This window comes from Rhamphochromis longiceps, linkage group LG5, assembly GCF_057381845.1.
Source record: "Rhamphochromis longiceps isolate RC_006_pf linkage group LG5, R_longiceps_female_GT1.1, whole genome shotgun sequence".
NCBI lineage: Eukaryota > Metazoa > Chordata > Actinopteri > Cichliformes > Cichlidae > Rhamphochromis > Rhamphochromis longiceps.
In genome coordinates, this window is record NC_140561.1 from 6,934,370 (window position 1) to 6,960,831 (window position 26,462).

Sequence of the window (26,462 nt, forward strand, 5' to 3'; positions counted from 1 at the left end):
GAGGTGATGAGGGAACTCCTGATGACAATGAGGGAGATTAGGCAACTCATGATTCAGTTATCTCCTCCCCATTCTCGCAGTTCCTCCAGATCTTCAATTCACACTGTCTCTGATGAAAGCAAATCCTCTGTTTGCGGTTTACAAGCCATTCCCCAAACACATCAGCAACATGAGCAGTTCCCAGTGATTGATCCAGCAACATGTCAATCACCCTCTCAGCCCCCCCAGGTTAGCCGTCACTCTGGTGCAGTTCTGGCTGCTAGCCCTTCTTTCCCTAATTCAACAATATTAGATGCTGCAGTTCCTTCAAGTGGTTTGCCTAGACCAGTTTTTCCTACACCAGATGAGACTCCTTTTAATTTCCTGGCCACACCACTGCAAGGTCCCCACCAGATTTCATGTGTTCAACCTGCTGTTCCTCTAGATGAAGACCCTGCTCAACCTCTCGTTTGCATTCCAGAACCAAGGCAGCACCCTCCTGTAAAACAGCAACCAGCTACATCTGATGGTTTGCATGCACAAAACCCTTCAGTACCCATTACTGCTAGTTCTAGTCACCCTGTTAGCACTAGAACACATGTGTATAAACTTGAGGGTCCTTCTTTCCCAGACCTTACCAGAGAAGATGAAATCCAGTATAGGCTGTTACGAATGGCCCTTACTAACCTGCTTGACCCTCATGACACAGAGCATTTCAAATATCATGTCCTTCTTGATCATCTGAAAGTAGACCAAGCTAAACAGTTAGCTATTTCCTTTTCCTATGCTCCTGACCCATACACTCAAGCCATCAAAGCTCTTGATGAGCGTTATGGGCAACCAAGACAGCTAGCATTGAAAGAGCTACGGAATATACTGGAGCTTCCTCCTATCAGAGCAGGTGATGGTCGGACTCTGGATAATTTTGCTCTTCGTGTACAAGCTTTAGTTGGTTTGCTTAGCACTATGGGTGATCAAGGACGGACAGAACTAAATTGTGGCTCCCATGTCGATCGCCTACTTGAAAAGTTGCCCGCAGAGCATTCCAGTCGCTTCAAACGGCATATTTACAGGGAACAAGGAGATATAATGTATTTTTTTTTTTCGCCTGTCCCATTTGGTTCTTTAGCCATCAGAATTGTTGTCTGAAGACCAACAAGGATACCCAATGGATTTACTTTGCCAAATGGATCATCGTGGCATTGCCGTATTGGTCCATTTGGTCGATCTTTGTTTTTATTATTTATTATATTTTATTTTCAGATGTTACAGACGGGACAGACATGAGTGAGGGATAGGAAAGGGAGAAAGAAAGAGGGAAGAAAGGAAAAACAGAAGGGGAGAGGGACAGTGAGAAAGGGGGGGAGAAAAAAAATAAAAATCTCCTGGATCACCTGTTGAGAGAAGAATAGAAAACAAGCAAAAAAAAGACAAAAAAACAAAAAAAACAAAGCAACATACTAAACACAACACCATCGCATTAATCTAGCTAAGTGTAAACAGCAGTAAATACTAAATATTCAATGTTGTTGTGCAGCACGCAGGACAGATGTGCTTCGAAGTAGCAGCCAAGAAAGGTGTAATTTGGGTCTACGAGCAGTGAACACCCGTGTGCATACCTGTGTGGATCAGCGCGCTTGTATTCCAAAGGTTTCTCCATGTAACGATCTGCTAGGGAGTGTGGGGGGGCCACAGCCCCGTCCTCCAGGGTGTGAAGCAGGTATGGAGGAGATCAAAACTCCAGACATCCGGAGGCCCCCAGAACACAAGAGACCATGGAAGACCAACAGAGGGGCAGCCGCGCCACTGTTCCAGTAAGAGCTGAGGAGAGTCCCAGATGAGGGTTCACTCAGCAGCCGCGGAGCAGAAGCCAGGGGGAGTTGCAGTGACGCGCCCATGAGCTCCGCCGGCCGCCAGCTGTGCCTGAGTGACCGAGCCCCAGGCTGAGAGGCCAAGGGCACCCCACCCCCGAAGGGGCCCGAGCGAGCCCCAGGCTCCAGGCCCCGATAAGCGGCCACCAAGGAGTGAGCCGGTGTGTACCTGGACGCCCATCCCCAAACACAAAGAACCACCAACGCACCGACACCTGAGGGAGTCCGCCACCGGCAGGGGAAGTGGTGGTAGGTGGAGATAGGCCTCCAAACCTTGGAGGGCCTGAGGTGTCCCCAGAGAGGTGGCATCTGATACCCAGCCTGACATATAGACACAGACATACAGGCACACACAGACACAAACATCCATTCCCACCCTCATGCTCTCATATGCACTCACTCCACACTCAACCAACGTGGAGACAGACATAAAGAGACGTTGTACACACGATCACACTCCCCAAGCGTACTCTACAAACCGGGTCTAGGTACCCTTGCCCCTGGAGGGGGGAACTGCACCCAGACCCAGGTGGTGTTACCCTTTTCCCTGCGGTGGGGAGAGGCAGACCACCCCGACTCCGTAGCAGCAGGGAGGCCCCACACTCCAGACCGCAGTCGGACAGCCAACTCCACCTAGCCCTCCCGCTCCAGCAGGCCGCAGAGAATGGGGGTGGGAGAAGACTCCAAACCTCCCTCCACCCGCTCATTGTAGTGTTGATGCATGTATGTTCTAAGGTGCAATTAAAACCCAGGAGGGCATGGAGCTACCTGCCAAGGAGCAGCAGGTAAGCACATAGTCCCTCCTGATAGCCCTCAATGTCTAAGTGTGTTTAAAATTGAGAGGTGGGCAACGACGTCAGGGGTGAGGTGTACACCCTGATGGTAATTTGGACTCCGTGATTGTGCCCACCCCCAAGATCCTATATGTATGTGTAATGAGAGTGTGAATAATGTGAATGTCTAAGTTGTGGGATAAAATTGAGGCAGAGGCAGCCAGAAGGGGACAGGGGGGGGTAGCCTCCTCTGCACCCTGGTGACATACCCCTACTCCAAGGCCCTGCATGTGTGGGTGGTTGTGGTGGAGCGGGAAGAGGGAGGCAGCTGGAGATGGGGAGGGAAGGAAGGGAGGGGCAGGTAACCCCTCCCTGGGGCCAGCTCCCCCGCTGACCCCAGTAGGCACTCCCACACTCTGCGACCCGCCAGGGAAAGGGGGCCCAGGCCCATCCAGACCGGGGCCCAGTGCAGCAGCGCCTCCCGGCCCCGCAGAGCCCGGGACAGTCCACCCAACCCCACCACAGAGAAAACTGCACCCACCCCACCATCCACTCATCTTCCAGACTACATAAGACAGTAAACGCCCAGGCTGAGATCTTCCTCCACCTCTCCTGTATCTCCCCCTCCTGCAGAGAGAGTTCCTGAAGAGAGGAAAGCTCCTGCAAGATGTGACCATCTCCCCCACCAGTTGAAGAGCCCCCCAGGTGGTTCGACGCACCGGCGGCACCCTGCTCCAGGGCCGGGCCCCCATGCACCCACCCGCCCACAACCCCGGCAACACACCAACCAGAACCCAAGCCCCCGAGGCCCGGCCCGGGCCCCAGCCCAGAGACGGAGTGCCCCCAGAACCTCACGCCCATCCCGGACCCACCCAGGGCCAGCCAGGCTACCAGGTCAGTAACCAGGAGATATGATGTATGACTTACCTTTGTTCTCATCCTGGTTGCAAATTGAATGCAAGTGTCAACCAAGAAAGGACAGTCCTGTTTCATCCTTTAACCAGCCACGACCTGCCCATAAGTACACCTCTCCACTCACAACAATATTACATGGAACAAATGCATCCGATCCTGTACAGGCAGCACAACCCATCATAATGACTAAGGCTAGATGTGCATATTGCTGCTCACCTGAACACCACATTAGCAAGTGCCCTGAGTTCATTAACAAGACAAAGGATGAGAAAATAAACTGGATAAAGAGAAACAAACGGTGTTGGCGTTGTGCTAGAACTCATCAGGTTGCGAAGTGTGATCTGAGGAAAGCATGTGCCACCTGCATGGAAAAACATCTACAGATCCTATGTGAGGTGAATCAGAGACCTAAAACTGAAACTAATCCTGTAGTGAGGACACTACACTTTGATAGACCTAGTGATTGTCCCAGTGTCCTTTTAAAGGTTGTGAAAGTGCTCCTGCGAAATGGCAAAAGAACTCTTGAAACATATGCAGTACTTGATGATGGCTCCCAGCGTACCATTCTTCTAACATCAGCTGCACAGCATCTCAACCTAACTGGGGAAGCAGAGAGATTATCACTTAGAACGGTCCGTCAAGAAGTTGAAACTATTCAAGGTTCTTCCGTAAGTTTCAAAATCTCACCCATCGCACATCCAGAGAAAACATACACAATTAATAATGCCTTCGCTACAAGTCACTTAGCACTTTCAGACCACACCTACCCCGTATCCTCTCTTCAACGGAGATACAAGCATCTTCAAGGTATCCCATTAACCTACTAACAAAGCAGCTCCCCTACTGCTCATAGGCTCTGATAATACCCACCTTATTACGCCTATTGCACCAGTTAGACATGGACCATTTGGATCTCCTGCAGCAGTCAAAACCCGGTTAGGATGGACACTCCAAGGTCCAATCACAGACTTCCAACCCCAGAGCAGTTCCACGCATGCCCAATGTTTATTCACATCTTCCAGTTCAGGTTCAGGAGAACCGCTCCAGCACATCCTTGTGTCCGCTGATGGCTCTGAATTCATTCAGCCACTTCATACTCTACCATCAGCAGTACCTACGTCATCACCGGCAGTGCCACTATCACCAGTTCCACCGCCTGTGGCTGCCATCCCGCCAGTGGTCAGGGCGCTGCCTGCTCCTGCATCACCTGGTCCTGCCTCTGCCAAGCCCCGTACATTGCCCCCAGCACCTGCAAAACTGCCCAACGGTCTGCAGGTCTGGGCCTGCCGCTGCATCCCAGGTGGTTGGCATTTGGACCTGCTTTGCCGCCACCGCTGGCTACATGGTCGGCCCCCTGAACTGTCTAGCCTGCATTGTCGACCTCTAGGTCGACCCCCTGGTAGTAGACCTGTAGCATGTCTGATTCTTCTGCCCCCGCTTTGTGAAAGGAGCATCTCTGATCCTTTGAACATATTTCTCAGTAGAAATATGGGGGCGGCTGTTGTAAAGGCTCACCTTCTAGCACATTCACTTCACCAGATGCACCTTGTTTCTTTTCCTCACCTTTGATTGGGTGTGGTGCTTGGCCTTAATTGCACTCACCTGTCACTCGTTATATAAGGACTGCACTCACCTACCCCTCACTCTTTCTTCACTCCCACATGGGGCAGCAGCTGAGGTGAGTTTCTCTTTGAGTCTCCTGAGTTCATGTATCATTTTGAGTTACTTAAATCATACTTTGTCCTTTTTAGAGAGAGCAGTCCATGTGTGTCTTTCTTTCCTTCCTTCTTTGCCTTATTGATTTGAGTTGAGAATAAAAGGAGAACCCTGTGAATAATTCTGAATCAGATGGCTGCTTTTTCTTATTCTAACCGGATGAGCCCATGATGCTGATTGCTTCAGCCCTGAACCTTCCTTCCTTCAAAACAGTTATGTTTCCTCTTGCTAACCACCTTGGCCAATATGTGTGATGCAGAGAAGATGGTGGTTAGGTTGTTAATAACTCTTTTAGTACAGTAACAAGGAACACTGATGATAATCAAAATCACAATCAGAATACTTTATTAATCCCTAAGGAAATGATGTGATGGAAGGGGATGCCAGCTCGGACCATATCCTAGCTGCCATCCCAATGGCAGGCTCAGCAGTTCATCAAGGTCAAGATCAGAGGTCAAGTTTTCTGAAAATCTTGTGAATGCGACAACTCAAGAAGGATTTTCAAAATGACACCATGGATGCATCTTCTAAAAATCTTTGATAAATTCTAATTTCATTTTCTGAAAACCTTGTGAACGCTATAACTTCAGAAGACAATGAGCTAGGCTTTTGAGATTGTTACCATGGGTCTGTCTACTACAAGCCCAAGGGACAGCAGTGGCAGCCGCTGGTCTTTTTTACGAGTGCTGTTACATTCTGGTATTTTACTCATTTAATCTTCGACTTATAACCACCACAAGCCTGCAACCACCTGGTTTGTGTTGTTCATACAGCAAACCATAAAGGCTTCAGGTCTTGAATGTTAGATAGAAAACACTTAAGTATACAGGAATGCGTGTATGAATGGATGAATTTTCTATATACTATATTATAACATTATAAGAATAATATTGTCACAATCCACAGTTCATGATAGCAGCAAAATCATCCAGTCATAACACTTAATAGTCTTTCCCTCCTGCTTGTGCCGCCTGGTTGTTGAGCAACATGATTTGGGTTTTTATTGACTAAAATGAATTCACGTTTTGTGAGGACTAAATCTGAACAAACATCAGGTGCCAAAATTAACCCCACTTTTCTCTGCTGTTGCTTCCAATCTGTCCCTAACTGACTTAACTTAGTTATCACAGCCAGTTATCTTATCTGCCATTTATTCTTTGAAACATCTGCACCTCGTTGTTCTCACTCACCATCCCCCTTTTTTCCATCACCTCATAAGCCTGCCTCCACAGCTGAAGCACTCTGGTGCCACTGAAGAGTCTCTAAGATAAAAATTAGACTAGATCTTCCACGAGCATAAATTTTATCATTACTCTACCTAGCATTCAGCACTGACCACATTAATTACACAGTTGCCTGCAAAAACTAAAAAATACAAATAATGAAACAACCCTTCTCCAATTAGCCTCAGAGTCGTGTTCTTTCTCTTGCAGCCTTTCTCTAAATCGCACCCACAGCTCCACAGTGAGTTGGTCATGGATGGATTAGAGATCGGAGTAAAGTTCACTTTGCAAAATTACACCAACACCTGCTCTCCAGTTAAAGCATCCTGTTGAAAACTATTATTATTATTTCAAATTAAGCCATCTCATGAGCTATACAGGCGCAGAAAAATGTTCAACGTCTGTCTAAAACCCATTAACCAGCTTCACAGGTAGCTTAAAATAAAGACAACTTATAGCTCTCATTTGTAGCTTGGACAGAAGTAAGAAGCAGTTATATTTTTAAACTTCAGTCAGTATTTTTACTCTTTAATCAATTTGTCTGGATTAAATTTTGTCCTACATATTTTAGATCTAATGGATCATGTACAATGCATCATGAAAGTATTCACAGAGCTTCACTTATTTAACATTTTGTCATATTATTCCAATATGGAATAAATTTAAAAAATGATTTAATCCATTCTTGAAAAGGCTGTAACATGACAAAATGTGGAACAAATGAAGCGCTGTGAATACTTTCCAGATACACTGAAGAAAATAGCTAAAATCCACGTCTTGAATGGATCATGGATTTAAGAAAAATGGTTCATCTCAAAAAGAGGCTGCAGTTGAACTGATGCAAGTGTATGTATACAGGAAGAAATATCTGCCCAGAGATTACCAGTGAAACTACAAAATGACAATGACTTTAACAAAGTTGTCATGGCGAGGTACGCCAGTGTGATGATGAAGTGGCTGTTATATAACATGAATACAAAACTCAAACGCAGGTAAACAGGGGCGAGAGCTAACTGAAAACCTAAACTGGGTAAACTAAAATAACTGTGACAACTGAGACCGATGAACTATGAATCACTTATGGCAACTATGATGACAGCTATGATAACTGTGGCAAGACGTGGAGACAAGGACAGAATGAGAAGACACAGACTAAATACACACAGGAGGTGATCAGGAGAAGTGGAAACACACGGGAAACAGCTGACAAAAATGAATATCATGACGCCACAGGGAAAGGTAACACTAAACATGATGAATATAGAAACAAGACTTTCAAAATAAAACAGGAACATAAACCACGCAGACATGAAACACATGAAGGGCGAGTGGGACTTAAACACAGGGGATGAAGACACAAGGGGAATCTGATAGATAATAAACTAGAACAAGGCAACCTAGGCAAAATAGAAACGAACTTGGAATATTAAATGAGACTTAATGATAAACAATGAATATCAAAATATAAGAAAACTCAGAAACACTGGGTCCTGCGACCCAGGACCATGACAAAAGTTCACTTGGCTTCCATTTTTTGAAACTCCCCTGGGCAGATATTTTTAAGCCCCTTAAAATGAAGTAGAGTAAAAGAGTAGAGACCCTCAACGTTACATCACTATAGTCTCTGCATCCAAGGAAACACTAGTCAGGATTCACTGAGCACCATGTCTGCTGGTTATAATAGATCTGGATTTTAACAAAGCCTTACTTTCTGCTAAAGAACTTGAAAGGGAATTAACGATTTGTCTTACATGCCATCTTGTAGCACTGACTTTTTTAGATCAGAGAAGCATCATTACTTTCTAAACACTGAAGATTAAATTCCCATTTTACCATCTGAGGGGGGCTAACAGAAACTCTCTGGTTTTGAACCGATGTGATGACATACCATATATGCTTCCATATATGACTTATTGTCTAGAGACATGGGGTAATGCATATAAAACAAATACGCTTCCTAATTTCAAGTTACAAAAAAGAGCTATAAGAATTATAAAACACTCAAACTATATAGAACCAACTAACATTTTGTTTATTAATCTGAATACCCTGAAATTTTATGATTTAGTTGAATATAAAATGGCACAGATAATGTATAAAGCACAAAATAACTTGCTTTGCCACAGTACTCAGAAGCTGTTTGAAGTCAGAGAGAGTCAATATGACTTAAGGGGAACAGATTTCTTTAAAAAAAAAAAAAAAAAAAACGAGATGAGGACAAACATAAAGCAGAGATGTGCTTCTGTTAGAGGAGTTAACTTGTGGAATAGTTCTGACAGTGATTTAAAAAGGTGGAGTTCATTTTCTTTGTTTAAAAATATGTTTAAAATAGAGTATTAGAAAAATATATATAAATCGAGAATGAAAGGAGCAAAATAATAATACTGAAACTCTTGGTTGTTTTGCTTTGATTATGTTCATGAAATTTAATTTAATGTGGTTACTTATCTAAGGTGGAAAGTTTGTTTTGTTTTTTGTTTGTTTGTTTGTTTTGTTTTGTTTTACTCTTTGCTTCAAGCCCTGTGTACATGAGCTGCATGCTAAAAGATCTTTTGTTAAAAGGGTTGGCGTAATAAGCAAATACTTCAGCCAATACCTTTTGATTAGTCATGTCTCGTGCTTTCTTGCTTTGTGGTAGATCTTTATTCTGTATTCACTGAGATATTTGAATGCCAATCAATAAATTAAAAAAAAAAACATATCTGCATATATCTCAAGCAAAAAAGTGACAGCTCAGGGAAAAAACTTTACTTTACTTATGTATTTTGTTTTTTCTCCTATTCCCAGATCAGGTGCAACAAAACTGTAAGCTCTCCCCCTGCTACCATGACAGCTACGACCCCCCACAGGACAACTGGCGGTGTCTGTGGGCTCTTTGTACTGTTCCTTACACCATGCTTTTCCTTTCTAGTCATTCACGCTAACACAACACCTGTCACTAGTTGTAATAAAGTTGCTGTTTAAACCCTAAATCAGCACATGGAGTTGTTCCCTCATTCTCAGTGACTCTGCTGTCGGGTCTTTCCCTCACAAAAGAGGCAAGCAGATCACTCGACAGACTGTTTGTACAGACTGTATTTCCCTGTTCCCTGTAGGCCCATATCCACAGATTATCTGTTTGGGTAACAGACTATAAAACTAGTCTGTATAGAGTTAGTATTGCTGTGAATGCCTCTAAAACAAGGTAAACTGATGGCAGTAAATAAATAATAAAAACTAAAAAGCATTAAACAAAAGCACTAATAGCTGACCCTCCATGCAGCCTTAGAAAACCTCCTTCAGCTGTACTGGCTGACCCTAACAACCAAATGTGACAAGGTGACACAAGAATAACTGAAACACTGATATACAATCTCTTGTCTGTATCCTCGAGTCTGCAGAGTAGTTATTCTCCTGCTTTCATTATCTCTGTTCTTGTCCGTTTCTGTGCCCTTTGTTCTCTATAAATCACATTGTGACAAAAACACTAGTTTAAGGAGCACTATAAATAAAATTGACCTACACAGTACAATGATATGGGGACATATAATGCAGAGAAATGGAAAGGGCTATACTTTGACAGGATATTGTGTTCATGCTGCATGAAAAATAAATTATACTTAAATGAAAACGCAGCAGTCCTGGCAGCAGCGCCAGTGTTGGAGATTGCCTTTGTTGTGAGAGAAACAGCAAGAATTTGAAGCTGAAGCTACATGTTCGGTTATTTAGCCCTTTCACCGCCTGATTAGCAGGTTAGTTAGCTGGGATCAAAGCCTGGGTCAGACCTTAGACTGCACGTAATAATGAAGCAAGACATTTGTTTTCTGTTAAACACCACTTACACTGCAGCAGCAGGTGGCAGGGCACCAGATGTGCTCCTGATACAATTGTGTTCTTTTTTTCATTGTTATTTGTTCCTTTTTTACTTTTTGCCTCTTTACATCTTTTTCCCCCTGTGGTGCACATTTTTACATATTTTAAAACGGAAACAGATTACTGCTCTGTATATTTTAAGTATGTATAAAACTTCTTCCACTGAACTTCAAAGATGTTCAAAGGCTTTAGCTAAACCTCTGACCCTCATCATTTACAAAACAGCTCTTGTTCAGCATGCATGTAGCCTTAAGCTGACCCAATCCTAACACATCCAACTTTTACAGCAGATTCTCATGCACTGAGGAACTGTAAAATCTAAATTCAAGGTCTGGCTGTGTTTGGATTTAGACAAAAGCATTTTCTTCTATCTGACATTTAAACACAATCAGCTGAAGCAGCAAGCTTTTCTTCTAAACACTGAGGACTTTCTAAGCAGAACATTTTACTCGAGCACATCTTTAGGCGCACTGATCATCTGTATTATACACAGCTGATGGGGAGTGCACTTAGGCACTGTGCTTTTGTTAAAAGACAAAATCATGTGCGAGTCTGGAGGATCCAGGCTCGCTTCATTACTCTAGTGTTCTAATGGGCAGCACACATGGAGGGATTATGTCTTTCCTTTTGGATAAAACTAACACAAGTGTTACAGGCTGATTCTCCTAGGTGACCCATGATGCACTCTACCCTCTTTCACTCTCTCCATGTTTATTTAGCACTATTAAATAACATTACGTGTGTCTCCTCTCTCTTCCTTGTTTGTACTTGGTCTTCTCTGTCCTCTCGTTCCCTCTCTGCCTCTTTCTGTATCTTTTGTTCCAGATCTCCGAGTTCCTGATCCTCCTCTGACCTTACCAACCTGAAAACTGTTTATTTATTCATTTTGTCTGTCTGTCTACTAGGTTGATGCTGCAAATCAAAATGTATTTTTCTCTAGAGCTCTCTTTTAAAATGTATGTGTATTTTTAAAGATACGAATAATTTTATTCAACAAATTATATTTGGATCAATTACTTAACTGATAATTGGTTTAGTTTACAAGAAGGCTTTGTGTTAGTTTGTTTTGGTTTGTCTGGATCACCTTAATATTCATCTGAATCACCATTTAAATATAGGATCCGAATAGTTTGTCCTTCAAACTTCTGTTTTAAGGTCTTAAGGAAAGTGTTTATTTATTTTTTGTTTCTCAGTGTTTTTCTTTTCACTCACTGATTGAAGCAGACCACCAATGTAAAGCTCCCTGACAAGACATTAGTACTAATGAACTAAAATCAAAGTCCTCCATACTTTGCATGCATTTCATTTAAAGACCTTCATATATATATGACAGCTGGGATAGGCTCCAGCGCCCCCCCGCGACCCTGAAAAGGATAAGCGGAAGTGAATGGATGGATGGATGGACCTTCATATATATATAATCCCATTGCAGTTTTGCCTTACACTTATATTTGGTGTAGTTGGTGAGTTAATCTAGTTGGCTGTCATCAAAGGTCCAAAGCATAATTACATTTAAAGCTAACTTTAAAACATATTATGTCATCGCAATCAAGAATAAAGAGGAAATGAACAAACACTGTTTATATGACAATATCTCCCAAAAATTAAACAGATATTTGTTTATTAAGTGTAATATTGCTGAGGGAATAGTTGTGAGAGCGAGTTGCGAGGGAGCATAATGCTGAGGACAGCCTTTAAAAATCCACTGATCTGACTGGTGGGCACCTCCTCCTGTCATCTCCAAAGACATCTCCTTGCTCATTTCCACTTCTAAAGGAAGCCTGCCTCCCTTACCAGTGCGCTGCTCGCATGTATAGGTAAGTATAGGCATAATTACAGGGAGCCATCCATCTTTGCACCCTTGAGGTTTCTTTTACCAGCTAGAAACAGTGATGTCAATTTCATGATTCTCCTTTCATCAGTTTACATTTGAGGCATTAGAATCAATATGGGACACATGCAGCTGATAAACTGTGACAGCCCTGTTGTGTGTGTGACCCATCAGCTCTGAGGCAGCACAGAAACACGCACACACGCACACACACTTTCTTGAATAAAGGAAGACAGAAATAGATGTTCATGTATTGTGCAGCTTGCAGCAGAAACAACAGGGTCGTCCTCACTCAATCCTAGTCTGTGTCTTAGGAGCGCTTTATCCATGACAGACTCTCTCAGAGGGGTGGTTTATAAAAAAAAAAAGAGCAACAAATAGGGAGAGGAAGAGGAGGAGGAGGAGTGAAGGAAGGTAAACAAGGACTGTCACCAAACAGCCCAAGAGCTCTTTGTCACTTTGAGAAACAGAGCAAACAGCCCAGGCAGAAAAACGACTGAGGTGTGTGTTTGTGTCAGCATCTCTGCACAGAGTGTGCGTGTATGTATATGTGTGTGTATATCTTTGTGTGGGTACTAATTGTGGAAAGTCATGGTAGGTTTCTAGGAGCGCTGCACGATGGGAGGTTGGGGTCAAATAGAGTTCAGAGCTGAGTGTGTTGACCCAGAAGCATTGTCAGGATAAAACATGGGATAATGAATCAGTCCAAAATTTAGCATCTTGGGGGCATAATTCCTGCGGTGCCTTAAAGCACTGGGTAAACCCGCAAACACACACAAACATACAGAGGATGAGCTTATCTTGCCTGAATGTAGGCTATTCATTTGTTTGCCAAGAGTGTAGATAATGCAGAGGGATGAAAAACACCAGATACTCTAAATCCATTTATGTGTGAGGGAAGCGAGAACGTCTGTATGTGTGCAATGCACATATTGAACATGCATATAAGTTCCATCAATTACTCATCAGCTGAATTTGTAGATAGTTTATAAGAGATGAGTATAGCTTCTGAAAAGAACTGTGTAACTTGTGTATCTTAACTCGTCATTCTTCACATTAGCCTGCAGGGGGAGGAAAAGAAAATGATCAACGTACAGAAGGCTGAATTCAAAGACACCAACATCGGGGTAATCTTCTGTCCTGGGGGTTTTCCTCCCAGATCTGGACCAGGGCAGACCTCTCTGGTCTGTAGAGGTCTGTGTGTCCCCTCGACTCCATTCGACTATCACTGAGACACGAGCAAATCAGCCATTCTGATGTTCTGGGCAGCATTCTCTACATCTTCTTAAGTCCCTTTAATGTCTGTCATATGTGCTGTAGCTCAACCTGCTGTCATCTGTGAAAAGAACAAGGTGCCAGTGGTGGACCTACCAATTCTGGTATCCTGCGCCAAATACCAGTTGGGCTCCATGGTACAGGGCGATGAGCAGTGAAGGTTGTCGGGTCCTGTTTTAGAAAGATAAATAATTCATTACTTTGGACTTTTCAATAATAATAAAATAAAGGGCAAGTTTGCTGTACATTCAGCATTCGTTGTCTTGCTTTGTGTATTCTTTATCTTTATTTACCATAATCCTGAAAAACGAGCTTCTCATATTTTATTTTTCTTCGTTTGTTTGTTTGTTTTTTATGACCAATACAATATAAAGGTAGGAAATTGTTGTTGTGATTAGTAAATTCACAAATTGACTGCAAAAACTAAATTTGATCCTAGTTTAGACAAAGCTGCCTTCCTCTCAAGTCAGTAGGAATAATTCATGTACAATGTCGCTAGCATACTGAATTAAATATGAGATGACCTGTTATTCCAACATCTGTTTTATGAGAAATCAATTCTTTTTAAGCTGGGAAGCTGTTGTATACATGTACCACTGCACAGGTTTTCTTGATAATCACTAAATCTTTTTAAACTCTTTAGACTTTTTAGAATCTGAACCTTTAGCATGTGGAAGACCATCAATCCACACAGTGAAGGTTCAAGAGAAGGTATTAGGGATATGCCTGTATACCCAAATTGCTACATGTTTAACATGTTAACACCTACTAGGTTCCCAGGAATTACATGTACTATGGTTAGGATTCAGTTTTGTTTTAGCCACATGCTAAATGCACAATTTTTCAAAAACAAGTCCAAACAGTCAACGTATTATTTATTTTTATTATTATTTTCTGTTAAAAACTGTATTTCTCATATATTATTTGCTGTTTTTAATATTCTGCAATGAGGACATAGTTTCTGTCTTCTGTGCTGAGTCTGGAAATGTGGCCAAAAGCAAATTTCCTCAGAGCACAATGCTATAATATATCTTTATCATTTAGCTCTCATTGAAGTCTGTTCTTCAGTATTAATAACATATCATAGGTATTAAATTAACTTTTACATTAACTTGCTTTGCCTCCCCTAACCTGGGACCACACTATATTTGTTTTCAAGATATCAGCCTCCTATGCAAACTGCGATTAGATCAAAGGCAGATCAAGAGAACATTTTCATAACATGTGCTAATGCAAAACGTGATAGAGATCCAGTATTAAGACCAGCTGTAACATTTACTAGTCTAAAGCATTAATGTCATAAACAACCCATAATACAGATAAACACAAAATTGCCGAGTCCTCAAATATAAGACTATCCTCAGTATTTCAAATCTAATTTCAAGAGATGGTAAAAGGTAAATGGACTGGTTCTTATATAGCGCTTTTCTACTCTGAGCACTCAAAGTGCTTCAGGTGATGCTCCTCATGTCCTGAGCTTTCAGAGATTGCAGCACGTAAGAATCACTGTGGATGAAAATGCTGCACAAAGCTGCAGTGTAGATGAATAAATCTTGTTTGAGGGGCAGTTTTGAGGTCGGGGACATATCATCAATGTCTTGTTTCTGGAAGAAGAAAAAAATATCAGTACAAAATGCATGGTCAAGGGTAGTGTGTTGTCACCCTGTTGGTCTAATTGATCTGTTCTGACAGCAGTGGAATTGTATTACCATCAGTTTTAGGTCCAGTGCTCCCGAGACGAAGAGTCTGATGTAATCATACAAACGTGACAGAAGTTCTACTTGTTCAACATTTGAGTTTGTGACAGGCTGAGTCTAATAGCGTCAGTAGTCCATTTCTCCCTTTGGATACTCATAAAACTCGGACATTGCACCAACTTGGGGTTATTCAGTCTGTATTTGTAACCATTTTATGGCCGTAAGGTATACTGCTGCATAAATGGTAAATGGTAAATGGCCTGTATTTGTATAGCGCTTTTCTAGTCCCTAAGGACCCCAAAGCGCTTTACACAACCAGTCATCCACCCATTCACGCACACATTCACACACACGCATAACTACAGACTAAAATAACAGTCTTGGCCAAATTAATCTTTATTTTACATACCTTGTATTGGCATTAAGGGAAGATATTAATTGAGTTGTTTTTGTTACTTTAATACCCAAAGGGCATTTCCCAGCTAGAAGCACTCAATAAAATAATGAGGCCCTAAGTGACCGACAGGTCCCTGTTGTGTGGGCTACCCTTGATCTTCAAATCTCTAAACACATAACTAATATTCTAATGCTCAGCATTCACATCCTATTCTGTAAACTAGCCTGTTAGTTATGGCTACCAACTGAAGTCTGACATGGCCTAAAATAGCCACTGTACAGTGATTAATAGCTTCTCATTTAGTGACTGTACCCGATCAAATATCAGTTTTTTTCTTAAAAGTGGTAACAGGCAAAAAATATTTTTCTTCTATGCAGCATTCTCTAGTGTGCACCAAGGATTAGAGTTGTTTAGGGCAGAGCATTAAGTGCTTGAGCCACCCAGACGAAGAAAATAATCATTATTTTAACCATATTGCATATCACCATTTGGGATCTGTTGGCATCTCAGAAAACTGAGTGATAAGTTAACTAATTCGTCACATTCACTGTGGGATAAACGGTCATGTGTTAAAACCTGAGTAAATCTCCCATGGGCCAAAGTCTTATAAAGTCTTATGAAAGTGTGTACCAGTTAACACCAGTTCAAGTTGGAAGCAAAAATGAACCAGGTAAACATAGTTCTTCAGTTTGTCCTCAATTAAGAGCGTTGGAGTAAGAAGCCTGTAGAAGTACTAAAAAGATAAAATTTTGTTATCCAGAATATGTATGAAACATAAAACAATATTGTGAATAATTCAGACCCTACACGACATTAATTGGCTGTTTTGCCACTTTTATTTAGGTGCGCGCACACACGCACATTAGGGTTCGGCACCTAAACGTCATTGGTGTGGAGTCAGCTTTTCAGCTGACTCCACACTTCTCTCCTGTCTCTGGTCCCTGGCGACATTAAAAAGGGAAGAGAGCTCATCAGCCTGATTACCTCCACCTGGACCTCAGCCTCCCTGGCACTGCCCCTTGATGCAGCTGCACCACCCCTCAACCGCAGCAGAGAAAAAAGACCACCCCTGCTACAAATCCCCACTGCCTGGCTGAGGCCGGGGGCTTGACCACCCACCAGATTGCCAGACACTCCTACTCCACAGTGCGGTACCACGTTTCTCATTTGGTCAGCTACCGGTTTATGTACACGACTGGTCAACCCCCCTTTACCTGCTAGGACAAAACGGCCCCCAGCCCTCTGATCCTCCTTTTTGGTTTTGGGGAGTGGGCAGGATGCAATGGCGGCTGTGTTCTTCTGGACACACCTGCCAATCTCCCAAGTGGTACCCCAGATACCATATCTCCCACCGTCCAACTGCACGCTTTTTTGGTTTAACCATGAGCCCTGCCCGCCTAAGAGACTCCAGGGCCGTGGCCACCCACTGCACATGCTCTGCCTAGGTGTTACTGTGGATGATCACATCATCCAGGTAGGCGGCAGCATATGCAGTGTGCGGCAGCAACACCCGATCCGTGAGGCGCTCGAAAATGGCAGGGGCTTCCGACCAAGCCAAACGGAAGTTTGACAAATTGGTACCAACTGTACAGAGTGGAGAAGGCTGTCTTTTCCTTGGACCCTACACACAAGGGAATCTACCAGTAGCCCCTCGTTAAATCTAGTGTCATGAAAAATTAAGTGGTGCCTAAATGGTCCAGGAGTTCGTCAGGTACCAAACCTTGACACTTCATTCACCTTGCAGTAAACAACACAGAACCGTACAGACCCATCTTTCTTCACAACCAGAACTATGGGGCTACACCAAGCGCTGCGCAACTCTTCTATTGCCCCCATTCTCAGTATCTTGGCCAATTCCTTCTGAACAATTTACCGTTTATGTTCAGTAACCTGTAGGGTCGTGAATGCCTGTACGCCTGTACTCGTACGTCCAGGCAGGTGGGAGAACACATTCGCAAATCCCTTTTGCAATGCAGCAACATCCACTCTCTCGGCCTGTGTGAGATGGTTGTCACAATGGAGGGAAGCGGGAATTGTGGAATTTGGCACCTGTCAAGGGTTGACAATTTGTTCAAACACAGTAAGAGAGAAATGAGACACTGGCAGACCGACTCAGAGTTTCAAAGACGTGCGCACGGGTGAGAGTCTCTGAGCAGACTAACACACCGAGCACCGTTTACTCGCTTTATTTATAAGGCAAAATGGGTTACATAATACTTCCTCTTTCAACTGAAGAGGGGAGAGCTCAGGCATTGTCTTAGCTATCTAACTTCTGCACACAAACTGAAAAACAACGACACAGCAGTATTCATGCTTATCTGACATCGCAGACACTGAAGTAAAGAATGCATGTATATGTCCTGTCTTTGTCAAACATCTCACACACTTAAGCAAGGAATACATTGTGTTCTTTTCAACAGTAAGCTTTACCGTGTGAAAATATATAAACACTTGATTATAAGGCATACTTGTTTCTACTTGATTATACTTTAATGATTTAACTAAAATAAAAATTCTCTTAACATTCCCTCCTGATGTTAATATATTTCACATGTTTTACTCAATGCATAGTCACTTGTTAGTCACATTTTCAACTTGCACGTCATTCAGTGAAATAATTAAACAACAAGCTTGTCAAGATTGTCATAGAGATTTTCTTCTCTCTCTCCCACACTCAGCATACCATACTGACGATAGGGATCCTCCATAACTGACTGAGCCAAGACATGGTTTCCTAACATACGCTTGAACATGTTTGTCATTATGCTTCTCAGACATGGGATAATACAAGCAATGAAAAGGCAAAATAGTAACATCACACTGAAAAGGGCCAACAGGCCTTTAATCAGTAGAGATTTCCAAGAGCCGCTCAGCAGCCAGTCCCACCAACCTTGAGTATCGGTAACGTAGTCCTGCTGCTGAGCGTCTCTCAGTTGTTTCAAAACATTCAAAGCATTTGTCATGTTTAATGAATGGATGTTATCAGGTATGTAGGTACAACATGTAGTGTTAAACAATACGCAGAGACCACCTTTCTCTGCGAGAATGATGTCTAAAGCCACTCGGTGCTGCATGACAGTGATGCGAATTGCATCAATTTCTTCATTCTGTCCTTGATTAATGCGGGTTGAAGCATTTAAAAATAATCCAAAACGATAGTCCAGGGTTTCTATCCGTAGTGCGTGTTTCCCTACTCCTATCCATGGAAACAAAGCGTGTATTACCTTCTGGCTCTTGGTCCAGAGTTTGAAGTCATCTGGTACATCAGAACCAAGATATGGATCATGGGGCTTGAGGCCTGTGCTACGTTTAGCTCTGGTGTTGATGTTCACTGACATCTTAAAGGTGTGGTCAGATACCAGAACAGGGGCACAGAGTCCGGTGCTGTTTGGTGGCAGCATGAAATAGACTTTCAGGCCACACGCCCAAGCTGCGCCCTGTACCCAGTATGTACCTGTCGATGAGCCGATGCCATCCCAATCTGGTGCCGCCAGGATCATGGAGCAGTTTCGGTTTTGTCCTAATTTCTTCAGACCCTGGGGCGTACCTGTTTGTCCGGTTGCTCCTGTGAAGTTAAAGCACACTGGGTGTTGTATGTCAGGTGGCAAAACAACTGAGAATGATTTCAGTTTTCTATGGCTGACGTTTATATGCACCCAGTAGGCTTCATTGCAGGTGTAGTTTATATTTGGGTACTGGTGGGTGCAGTTTGTTATGTTGTAGATTAAAGACTTTACACTCTGTGGGACTATATATTGTGTAGTGTTGTGGCATGTGTTGCTGTTTTGGCCCTTTATGGATCCACCTATCACCATCACAGGTTTTCCTGGTGTTGAGCAGGTCCCGGTAATGGCTTTGTCATATATGCAGAGTGCTTCAGCCTTGGTTGGGGGTTTTCCATACACTGTGGCATGGAGTGCTGTCGTGGGCATATGTGAGCAGACATAGCAGTTTGCGGCATTGTCTTCTCTGTGCACTCTGTCATGGACATACCGGTACCATGCATTGTTCAGCCACGGGTGGTTGTGTTCTTTGTCTATCTCCTTCAGGTGCGAGTTGTCGTGGGTCCACCTCTTAGGTCGGAGAATAATTGGTACTGTCTTGTGGGTTCCACTGGGCATCAACCAAAAGAGTGTCGTCATCAGGAGGATAGCCATTAGACAGAATATGTAGCACATGAGTAGTTTTCGTTTGATGTCACAAGCGCCCAAGCACAACAGCTTTGGGGCTGGAACTGGTGCTAGCATTGATTCTGAAGCTGGTTCTTCTTCTGGATTTATCAGGTTGTTTTCCTCAGTCATCTTGTTGAGATTTTATTCAGGCGTCCCTGGTGTTATTATTGGTTCTGCTCTTCGGTGGGATAGGTCAGTCTGATCTTCAGGGCGACCAGGCACACCCGAGCTCCCACGTGAGTAGCACTGCCGAGGAAGCACAGGGCGGGAAACCCGTTCAGCCCTGTCCTCCAGCAGGGGTTCACGTAAGAGTCAGGGGAACCGGCGTCTTATTGTGGTGCAAACACTTTCTTCACGTGGGATTGATGAATCCACGAAACTCGTTCGGCTATCTTACACGCTGTGGGTGTGGTAAGTAGCACCTGGAAGGGACCTTCCCACTTTGGAGCACTCCAGTTTTTCCGCTGGAGGACTTTAATCAGAATCCAATCACCGGGGTTCAACCTGCAAGAAACTGAAGAAAAGTCACTCGGCAGTTGATTGCTTAATCTCACTTCTTTATTCTCAAATAGTTTTGTCATCCATTCTGCCATTGTTGTTTCTGCAATAGATTTATTAATTGGCTCACTCATTATGGGGAGTGGAAAATGTCTGCCATGTACGATTTCAAATGGCGTTAGACCACCTGTTCCTTGAGTTATTCTCATCCATAATTTAACCAAGCTTAGACATTCAGGCCAAGGTTTTTTAGTCTCTTCCATACATTTCCTCAACCTTTGTTTAATTGTGCCGTTAGTTCTCTCGACTAATCCTGCACTTTGTGGATGATAAGAACAGTGATGTTTTATGCTGAAGCCTAAAGCTTCAGAAACTTTACTTATTACTTCATTTACAAAATGTGTGCCATTGTCTGATCTTATCAGAGATGGAATACCGTACGTTGGAATAAAATGATTACATAGACATTTTGCTACTGATATTGCATCTGCTTTTTTCACTGGGTATATTTCTGGCCACTTGGAAAATACATCAATTATCACAAGTGCATATTTGGAGGATTGTGATTCATTTAATTCTATGAAATCCATGTGGACAGTGTGAAATGGATGCGGTGGTATAGGGAAATGCCCTCGCTTTGGACGTAGATTTCCCTGTGCGTTGTGTCTTTGGCAAATCATACATGTTCTGATAAACTCTTGTGCTGAACTTTCAAAATTTTTTGTATAGAATTGTTTATTAAGAATATTAATCATCCCTCCTGATGACACATGAGTTTTCCCATGTGTCACTAAAGCAGCAGTTCTATGCAAAGATTTTGGAAGCACTGGTTTGCCATTACACATCATAAGGTTGTCTTTTAATTCTGCTCCATCTTTCACCCAAGATTTTTGTTCACTCAGCGATGCTGTTTTCTGTGCATCTGCTAGTATTTCTAAAGGTATTAGATCTATGGTTTCTGTTGTTAAAACATCAATTTGTTTTTCTGCAGCTGCTTTTGCTGCTTTGTCAGCAAAGTTATTTCCTCTCGTAATTTCTGTGTCATCCTTTTGATGAGCTGCACATTTGCATAGTGCTAATTCTTTTGGCAACGTTATTACTTCTAATAGCTTTTTTAGAAGGTTTGCATGTTGAACTGTGTTGCCTGAGGAAGTTGTCATTCCTCTGTTATGCCATATTTTAGCGAAATGATGAACTGCTGAATAGACATATTGACTGTCTGTGTAAACATTAACACTTTGACCCTTATATAAAGTACATGCTCTGATGACTGCGGTTAGTTCTGCGCTTTGAGCAGAGTTTGAGGAGCTGAGAGCTTTTGCTTCTATCACTTTATCAACAGTTGTGACCGCATAACCCACACAATTTCTACCGTGAATGTCTTTTGACGCTGAGCCGTCCACAAAAACATTACTGAAACTGCTCTGGGGGGAGCTGTATATATCAGTGCGAGGTTTTGTATCTTCCTCTAATTTTTGAATGCAACAGTGTTGTTCTCCGTCCAGAGAAGTCGGCAAAAGTGTACTTGGGTTTAGCTGGCCACACTTCTCTATTTTTATGTGTGATTGTGTAAGTAGAATCCCCACATAAGAAAGTTGTCTTGCATGCGTGAGGAAAGAGAGGTTCGCTTGGAGCAAAATAGAGGTCACTGCATGTGGGACTTTGATGATCAATTTATGTCCTAGAACAATGTCTGCACATTTTTTAACTGCCTCTGCTGCTGCTGCGCATGCCTGAACACAGGTAGGTAATCCAGCAGCTACAGAGTCAAGTTTGCATGAGTAGAAAGCTAATGGACGTTGTTTTTCTCCAAAAGCTTGAGTTAAGACTGCTTTCATATACCCTCCTGCACCATCAACATGGAGAACGAAAGGTTTTCCATAGTCTGGTAATGCTAAGACGGTACATGTCTGCAGTGCTATTTTCAAATCAACGAAAGCTTTTTCTGCTTCTGGAGTCCATTGTACTTTGTCTTTTAATGCTAGATCTTTACCATAAATGAGGTTCTGTAGTGGTTGAGCTAGTAATGCGTATTCTGGAATCCAGCATCTACAGAAATTGCACAGTCCTAAAAAACTCATCATTTGTTGTTTAGTTACTGGTTTTGGGGCATTTTGGACTGCTATCTTTCTGCTCTCTAACAGCTGCCTGCCTTGTCCTGTCAATTTGTGGCCAAGGTATGTTACTTCCTGGCTCCACAATTGCAGTTTATGCTGTGACACTTTATGGCCTTGCTCTGCGAGATGTTGCAAAACTGTTAATGTGTTTTCTTTGCACTCATCTTTTGTATGGCCTGTGATCAATATATCATCTACATACAACAAGAACTGCCCTGGGGCAGGGAGCGTACAAGATGACATTGATTTTCTCAAAGCCTCTGCATACAGAGTTGGGCTATTCTGGAATCCCTGAGGCAACCTTGTATAAGTATACTTTTGATTGTCAAAGGTGAATCCGAATAACTTCTGTGAGTCAGGGTGCAGAGGTACGGAGAAGAAGGCATTGGACAAGTCTATTACAGAGAACCACCGTTCTTTTGGTGTTACTTGATTTAGAATTGTGTGTGGATTTGCAACCACTGGAGGTATTTGCTCTGTTACCTCATTTATTGCTCTTAGATCATGAACTAAGCGATATTTTCCTGTATTAGCCTTTTTTACTGGAAAAATTGGTGTATTACACGTGGCTTCATTAGTTTTCACGAGAATACCTGCTTTTTGCATCTCTGCTATGACTGGTCTGATACCTTCTTTTGCCTCTGCACTCAAGGGATATTGTGGTTTTACAGGCCTATATGAGGTTGTAGTTTTCACCACTACTGGATCTGCTCCTTTTATTAGGCCTACATCCGTGGGTCCTTGAGACCATAATGTTTGTGGCAGCTTCTCTAGTTCTGGATGTGCTTCAATTGTTAATACTTGTCATTCATCTTGCTCTGTTGTGGCTAAATGTGTGGCTGGTGTGGCTGTCACCGGCCAACACAGCGTTAGCCTCATGCACCCAGTTCTACGGCCTTTTTGCCAGTCCTCACACTCTATTTTGTCATATCTGTCCATTTCTACATTTCTCAGCACTGTGCCTAACTCAGACCAAGGCGTTTGGTCGTTGCGTGCAACAGATACATGAGGGTTGCATATCTTATTTAAGCGCTGCACTGCATCTGTCTGTAACACTGAGCATACTGCATTACCACTCTGTGTCACATACAGGTGTTGTAGGACTAGTTTTTGCGGTCCTAGTCTGTGCACTTGTTGATCATAAATTTTGTCTGGACCTGGGACATATTTATACCACAAGGTGTTGTGATATTTTGCTGGGTCCTGTCTATGTGAGTGCTCAGGTAAGTACATATTAGCTTTGGCCTCTAATGGTTCAAGTTTTGGTAAATCTAAGGCCCAGTAATAATTTGGCTCACCTAAACCTTCACAAACAAAAATATCTTCAGTTTGGCTCTGACTTTCAGAGAGTAGGAGTCTGGCTTTCATGCCACTTTCTTCAGGAAAAACTCCTATTTTTAATTTTGTTAAAGCATCTCTTCCTAACAAATTTAGTGGACAAGATGGATCATAGATGCACTGATTTTTGCAGGCACGGCCACTATCTCTATGTGACATAAAAAGGGGGTCGGTTAGATGCTGTTTTGTCACATGTCCTGAGGCTGATTTCACGATTAAGGTATCTTTTGAAGAGGTTAAATTTGGGACTTCTACTGTTAGGACAGTTTTACAAGCACCTGTGTCGCAAAGGAATTTTATTGGGACCCCGTTAACGTGCACTATAACGGTGGGCTTTGCTTCTGAGCCTAGCAGCAGTTGTTCAATGTTGTAAACTTCCCCTTCACTTGTTTCACTTCCCTTTTCTTGTGCTAGTCATTCATCACGGCGTCTGCGCCTGTCATCTCCACCTTCCTGTTCTTGGCTTACATTTCTACAGTTTCGAGCAAAGTGCCCGATTTTACCACAGTTATAACATCTCATATCTCTTCTATCTCTTCTTTGTCCTGCTTTTTGCTTTCCCCTACTTTGCTTAAAACCTGCCGTGTGTTGCTGTCCTGAGAAGGCTATAAAGCCTGTCTCTGGATCAATCATGAAAACTCCTTCTGTTTTTTCTTTTTGTTTTTGAATTTTGACTGCATGCTCAGCATATTGTAGGGCTTCAGGCAAGGTTCCTGTATTTTGAGTGACCCAGTGTTTGTCTACATGTGCTTTTATCTTAGGCAGTAGACCATTTAGGAAGGCATTTTTTAATTGTTGTTGAAAAGCAGACAGTGGATCGGCATCATAATTTAGCCCTGAGTTTTGTCTGAAAACTGGGCGTAGGCGATCCAAATAGTCTGATGCTGTCTCTCCTTCCTTTTGTTTGCACTCTCCTATCTTTCCATAATCTGGCCTTGGGGCTAAAATAACTTCTATTCTGCCATACAAGTTATTAAGCTCCTGTATTAATTGGGGAGTGTCTGGCCCCAACACGTCACCGTTTAAATCATTTCCTGTAAATTGACCTCTAGCTCTAGGAAGACTTAAACCTAATAAATCTTGAAAAACTTGATGCATCTCATGACCATTTAAACCCCACCCCTGACGGATCAATTCCACTGCATCTCGCCACGGCCGGAAGCCTTCTTTAAGGGGTGGCACATCTTTTAGTACATTCTCTCTGTCTTTATGAGACCAGGGTCGGAATGCATAAATTAAAGGCTCACCGTCTACTGGTATGACTCCTTGGGCGTCTGGGGGACCAGTGGGTTGACCGTACCTGGGGTTAGATAAGGCTACCATTGGAAACTGACCTACAATTTCTGTTTTTTTGGAATGACCATGCTTAGTCATAAGATCAAGTTGTTGTCTGGCCTCCATATAGGGATTTGAAACAAAAGGTTTGTGAGGAGAGCTTACAGGAAGTGCTGACGTAAGGTTAGGTGCAGCTGCTGCAGGCTGTGCAGGCTGAAGAGCATAAGGAGGGGGGTACGGTTTTTCTTCTCCTGCAGTTTTCTGTTTATCTTTAGTTTCCTGCTTTTGGGCACGTTTAGCAATGCGTTTATCGTTTTCTACCATCCACGCCTTGAAAAGGTGCCATTCTGCTAAGCGTTTTGCTTTTTTCTTTTGGCTCTTTTCCTCAAATAATTCTTTTTGTAAAGCAGCCTTTAAAGCAGTTATTGATTCTTGATTGCATTTGCCTTGCCAGGCTGGGCAATAAATTTTATGTGGATTTCTCCACCTATTTGCACTGACTCTTCCTGCATTTGGACAGTTTTTTTCCAACCATCCTTCATCTGCTGTTAATTTTACTTTAGTTTTAGAGTTACCCATTTTGAACTAATTACGTCAGAACTGTGACACCTTCTTTGGCATGAAAAAGTGAGAATGGGTTTTCGATAACAGCCTTCTACTCTCCCACTAATTGAGAGAGCGGTTATCAATTTTACGTGATGAAGCACAACCCTTTTTTCCACCTTTACCAATACGTGAGTGTACACAGGAAAACAGTTTGAGAAGTGGTTCGACCGCGTATTGGGTCGTAAAAACAACTCACTCCTCACAAACAAAGCGCGTTTCTATGATTTTTATTGAGATTTTCCGTAGGCCTATTTATTTGTGTAACACCTTCACCTTCAGCCACTCTTCTTGAGTGACCGGAAACCTGTTCCGTTGCAGCCACTCCCAGAGCGACCGGAACTTTTAATAGCGATTTTTCTAGAATTTCGCTCTTGCCTGTCGTCTTCTTAGTCCCGCATGGACACTGAGATCTGTCGGCGTACCTAGGTTTACACACTACTTAAAGGAAAATCTCAATATCAACGTATTTTAGCGCTTGGTGGAATGCGTGTCATATTCACCTCTACTGTGGCGCTGCGTTTTAAGATCCGGTGCTCATCGGGTCCTGGAGCCGTGAAGGCCGAACGCTGACCGGAGATCGAATTCACGTTCCCGGGTTTTTCGTTTTACTGATCAGATTTCTTCCAGCGCAGGCGTCACGACGTCAGGATCCGATGGAGACCGTCTGTGGAAAACTAGACGTTAAAATAACAGTCAGTTCTCCGGCTACGAAGGACCAATTAAATGTCAAGGGTTGACAATTTGTTCAAACACAGTAAGAGAGAAATGAGACACTGGCAGACCGACTCAGAGTTTCAAAGACGTGCGCACGGGTGAGAGTCTCTGAGCAGACTAACACACCGAGCACCGTTTACTCGCTTTATTTATAAGGCAAAATGGGTTACATAATACTTCCTCTTTCAACTGAAGAGGGGAGAGCTCAGGCAT

General features: G+C 42.9%; 1 protein-coding gene across 3 annotated transcripts; it reads right to left on the reverse strand.

Moving 5' to 3' along the window:
- Nucleotides 1–17,641: 17,641 nt before the first annotated feature.
- Nucleotides 17,642–26,380, reverse strand: LOC146669117 (uncharacterized). 3 transcript variants are annotated; one of them, XM_085405572.1, is made up of 2 exons: nt 26,036–26,380; nt 17,642–20,205 (listed from the first exon to the last, which is right to left on the reverse strand). In XM_085405572.1, the coding sequence occupies exon 2, from the start codon at nt 19,828–19,830 to the stop codon at nt 18,148–18,150; it is 1,683 nt and encodes a 560-aa protein (XP_085261698.1). In that variant the 5' UTR covers nt 19,831–20,205; nt 26,036–26,380; the 3' UTR covers nt 17,642–18,147. The 3 variants fall into 3 exon arrangements, with proteins under 3 accessions (XP_085261698.1, XP_085261697.1, XP_085261696.1); XM_085405571.1 differs by having other exon boundaries at nt 17,642–20,215; XM_085405570.1 differs by having other exon boundaries at nt 17,642–21,121; nt 22,477–26,380.
- Nucleotides 26,381–26,462: the final 82 nt, after the last annotated feature.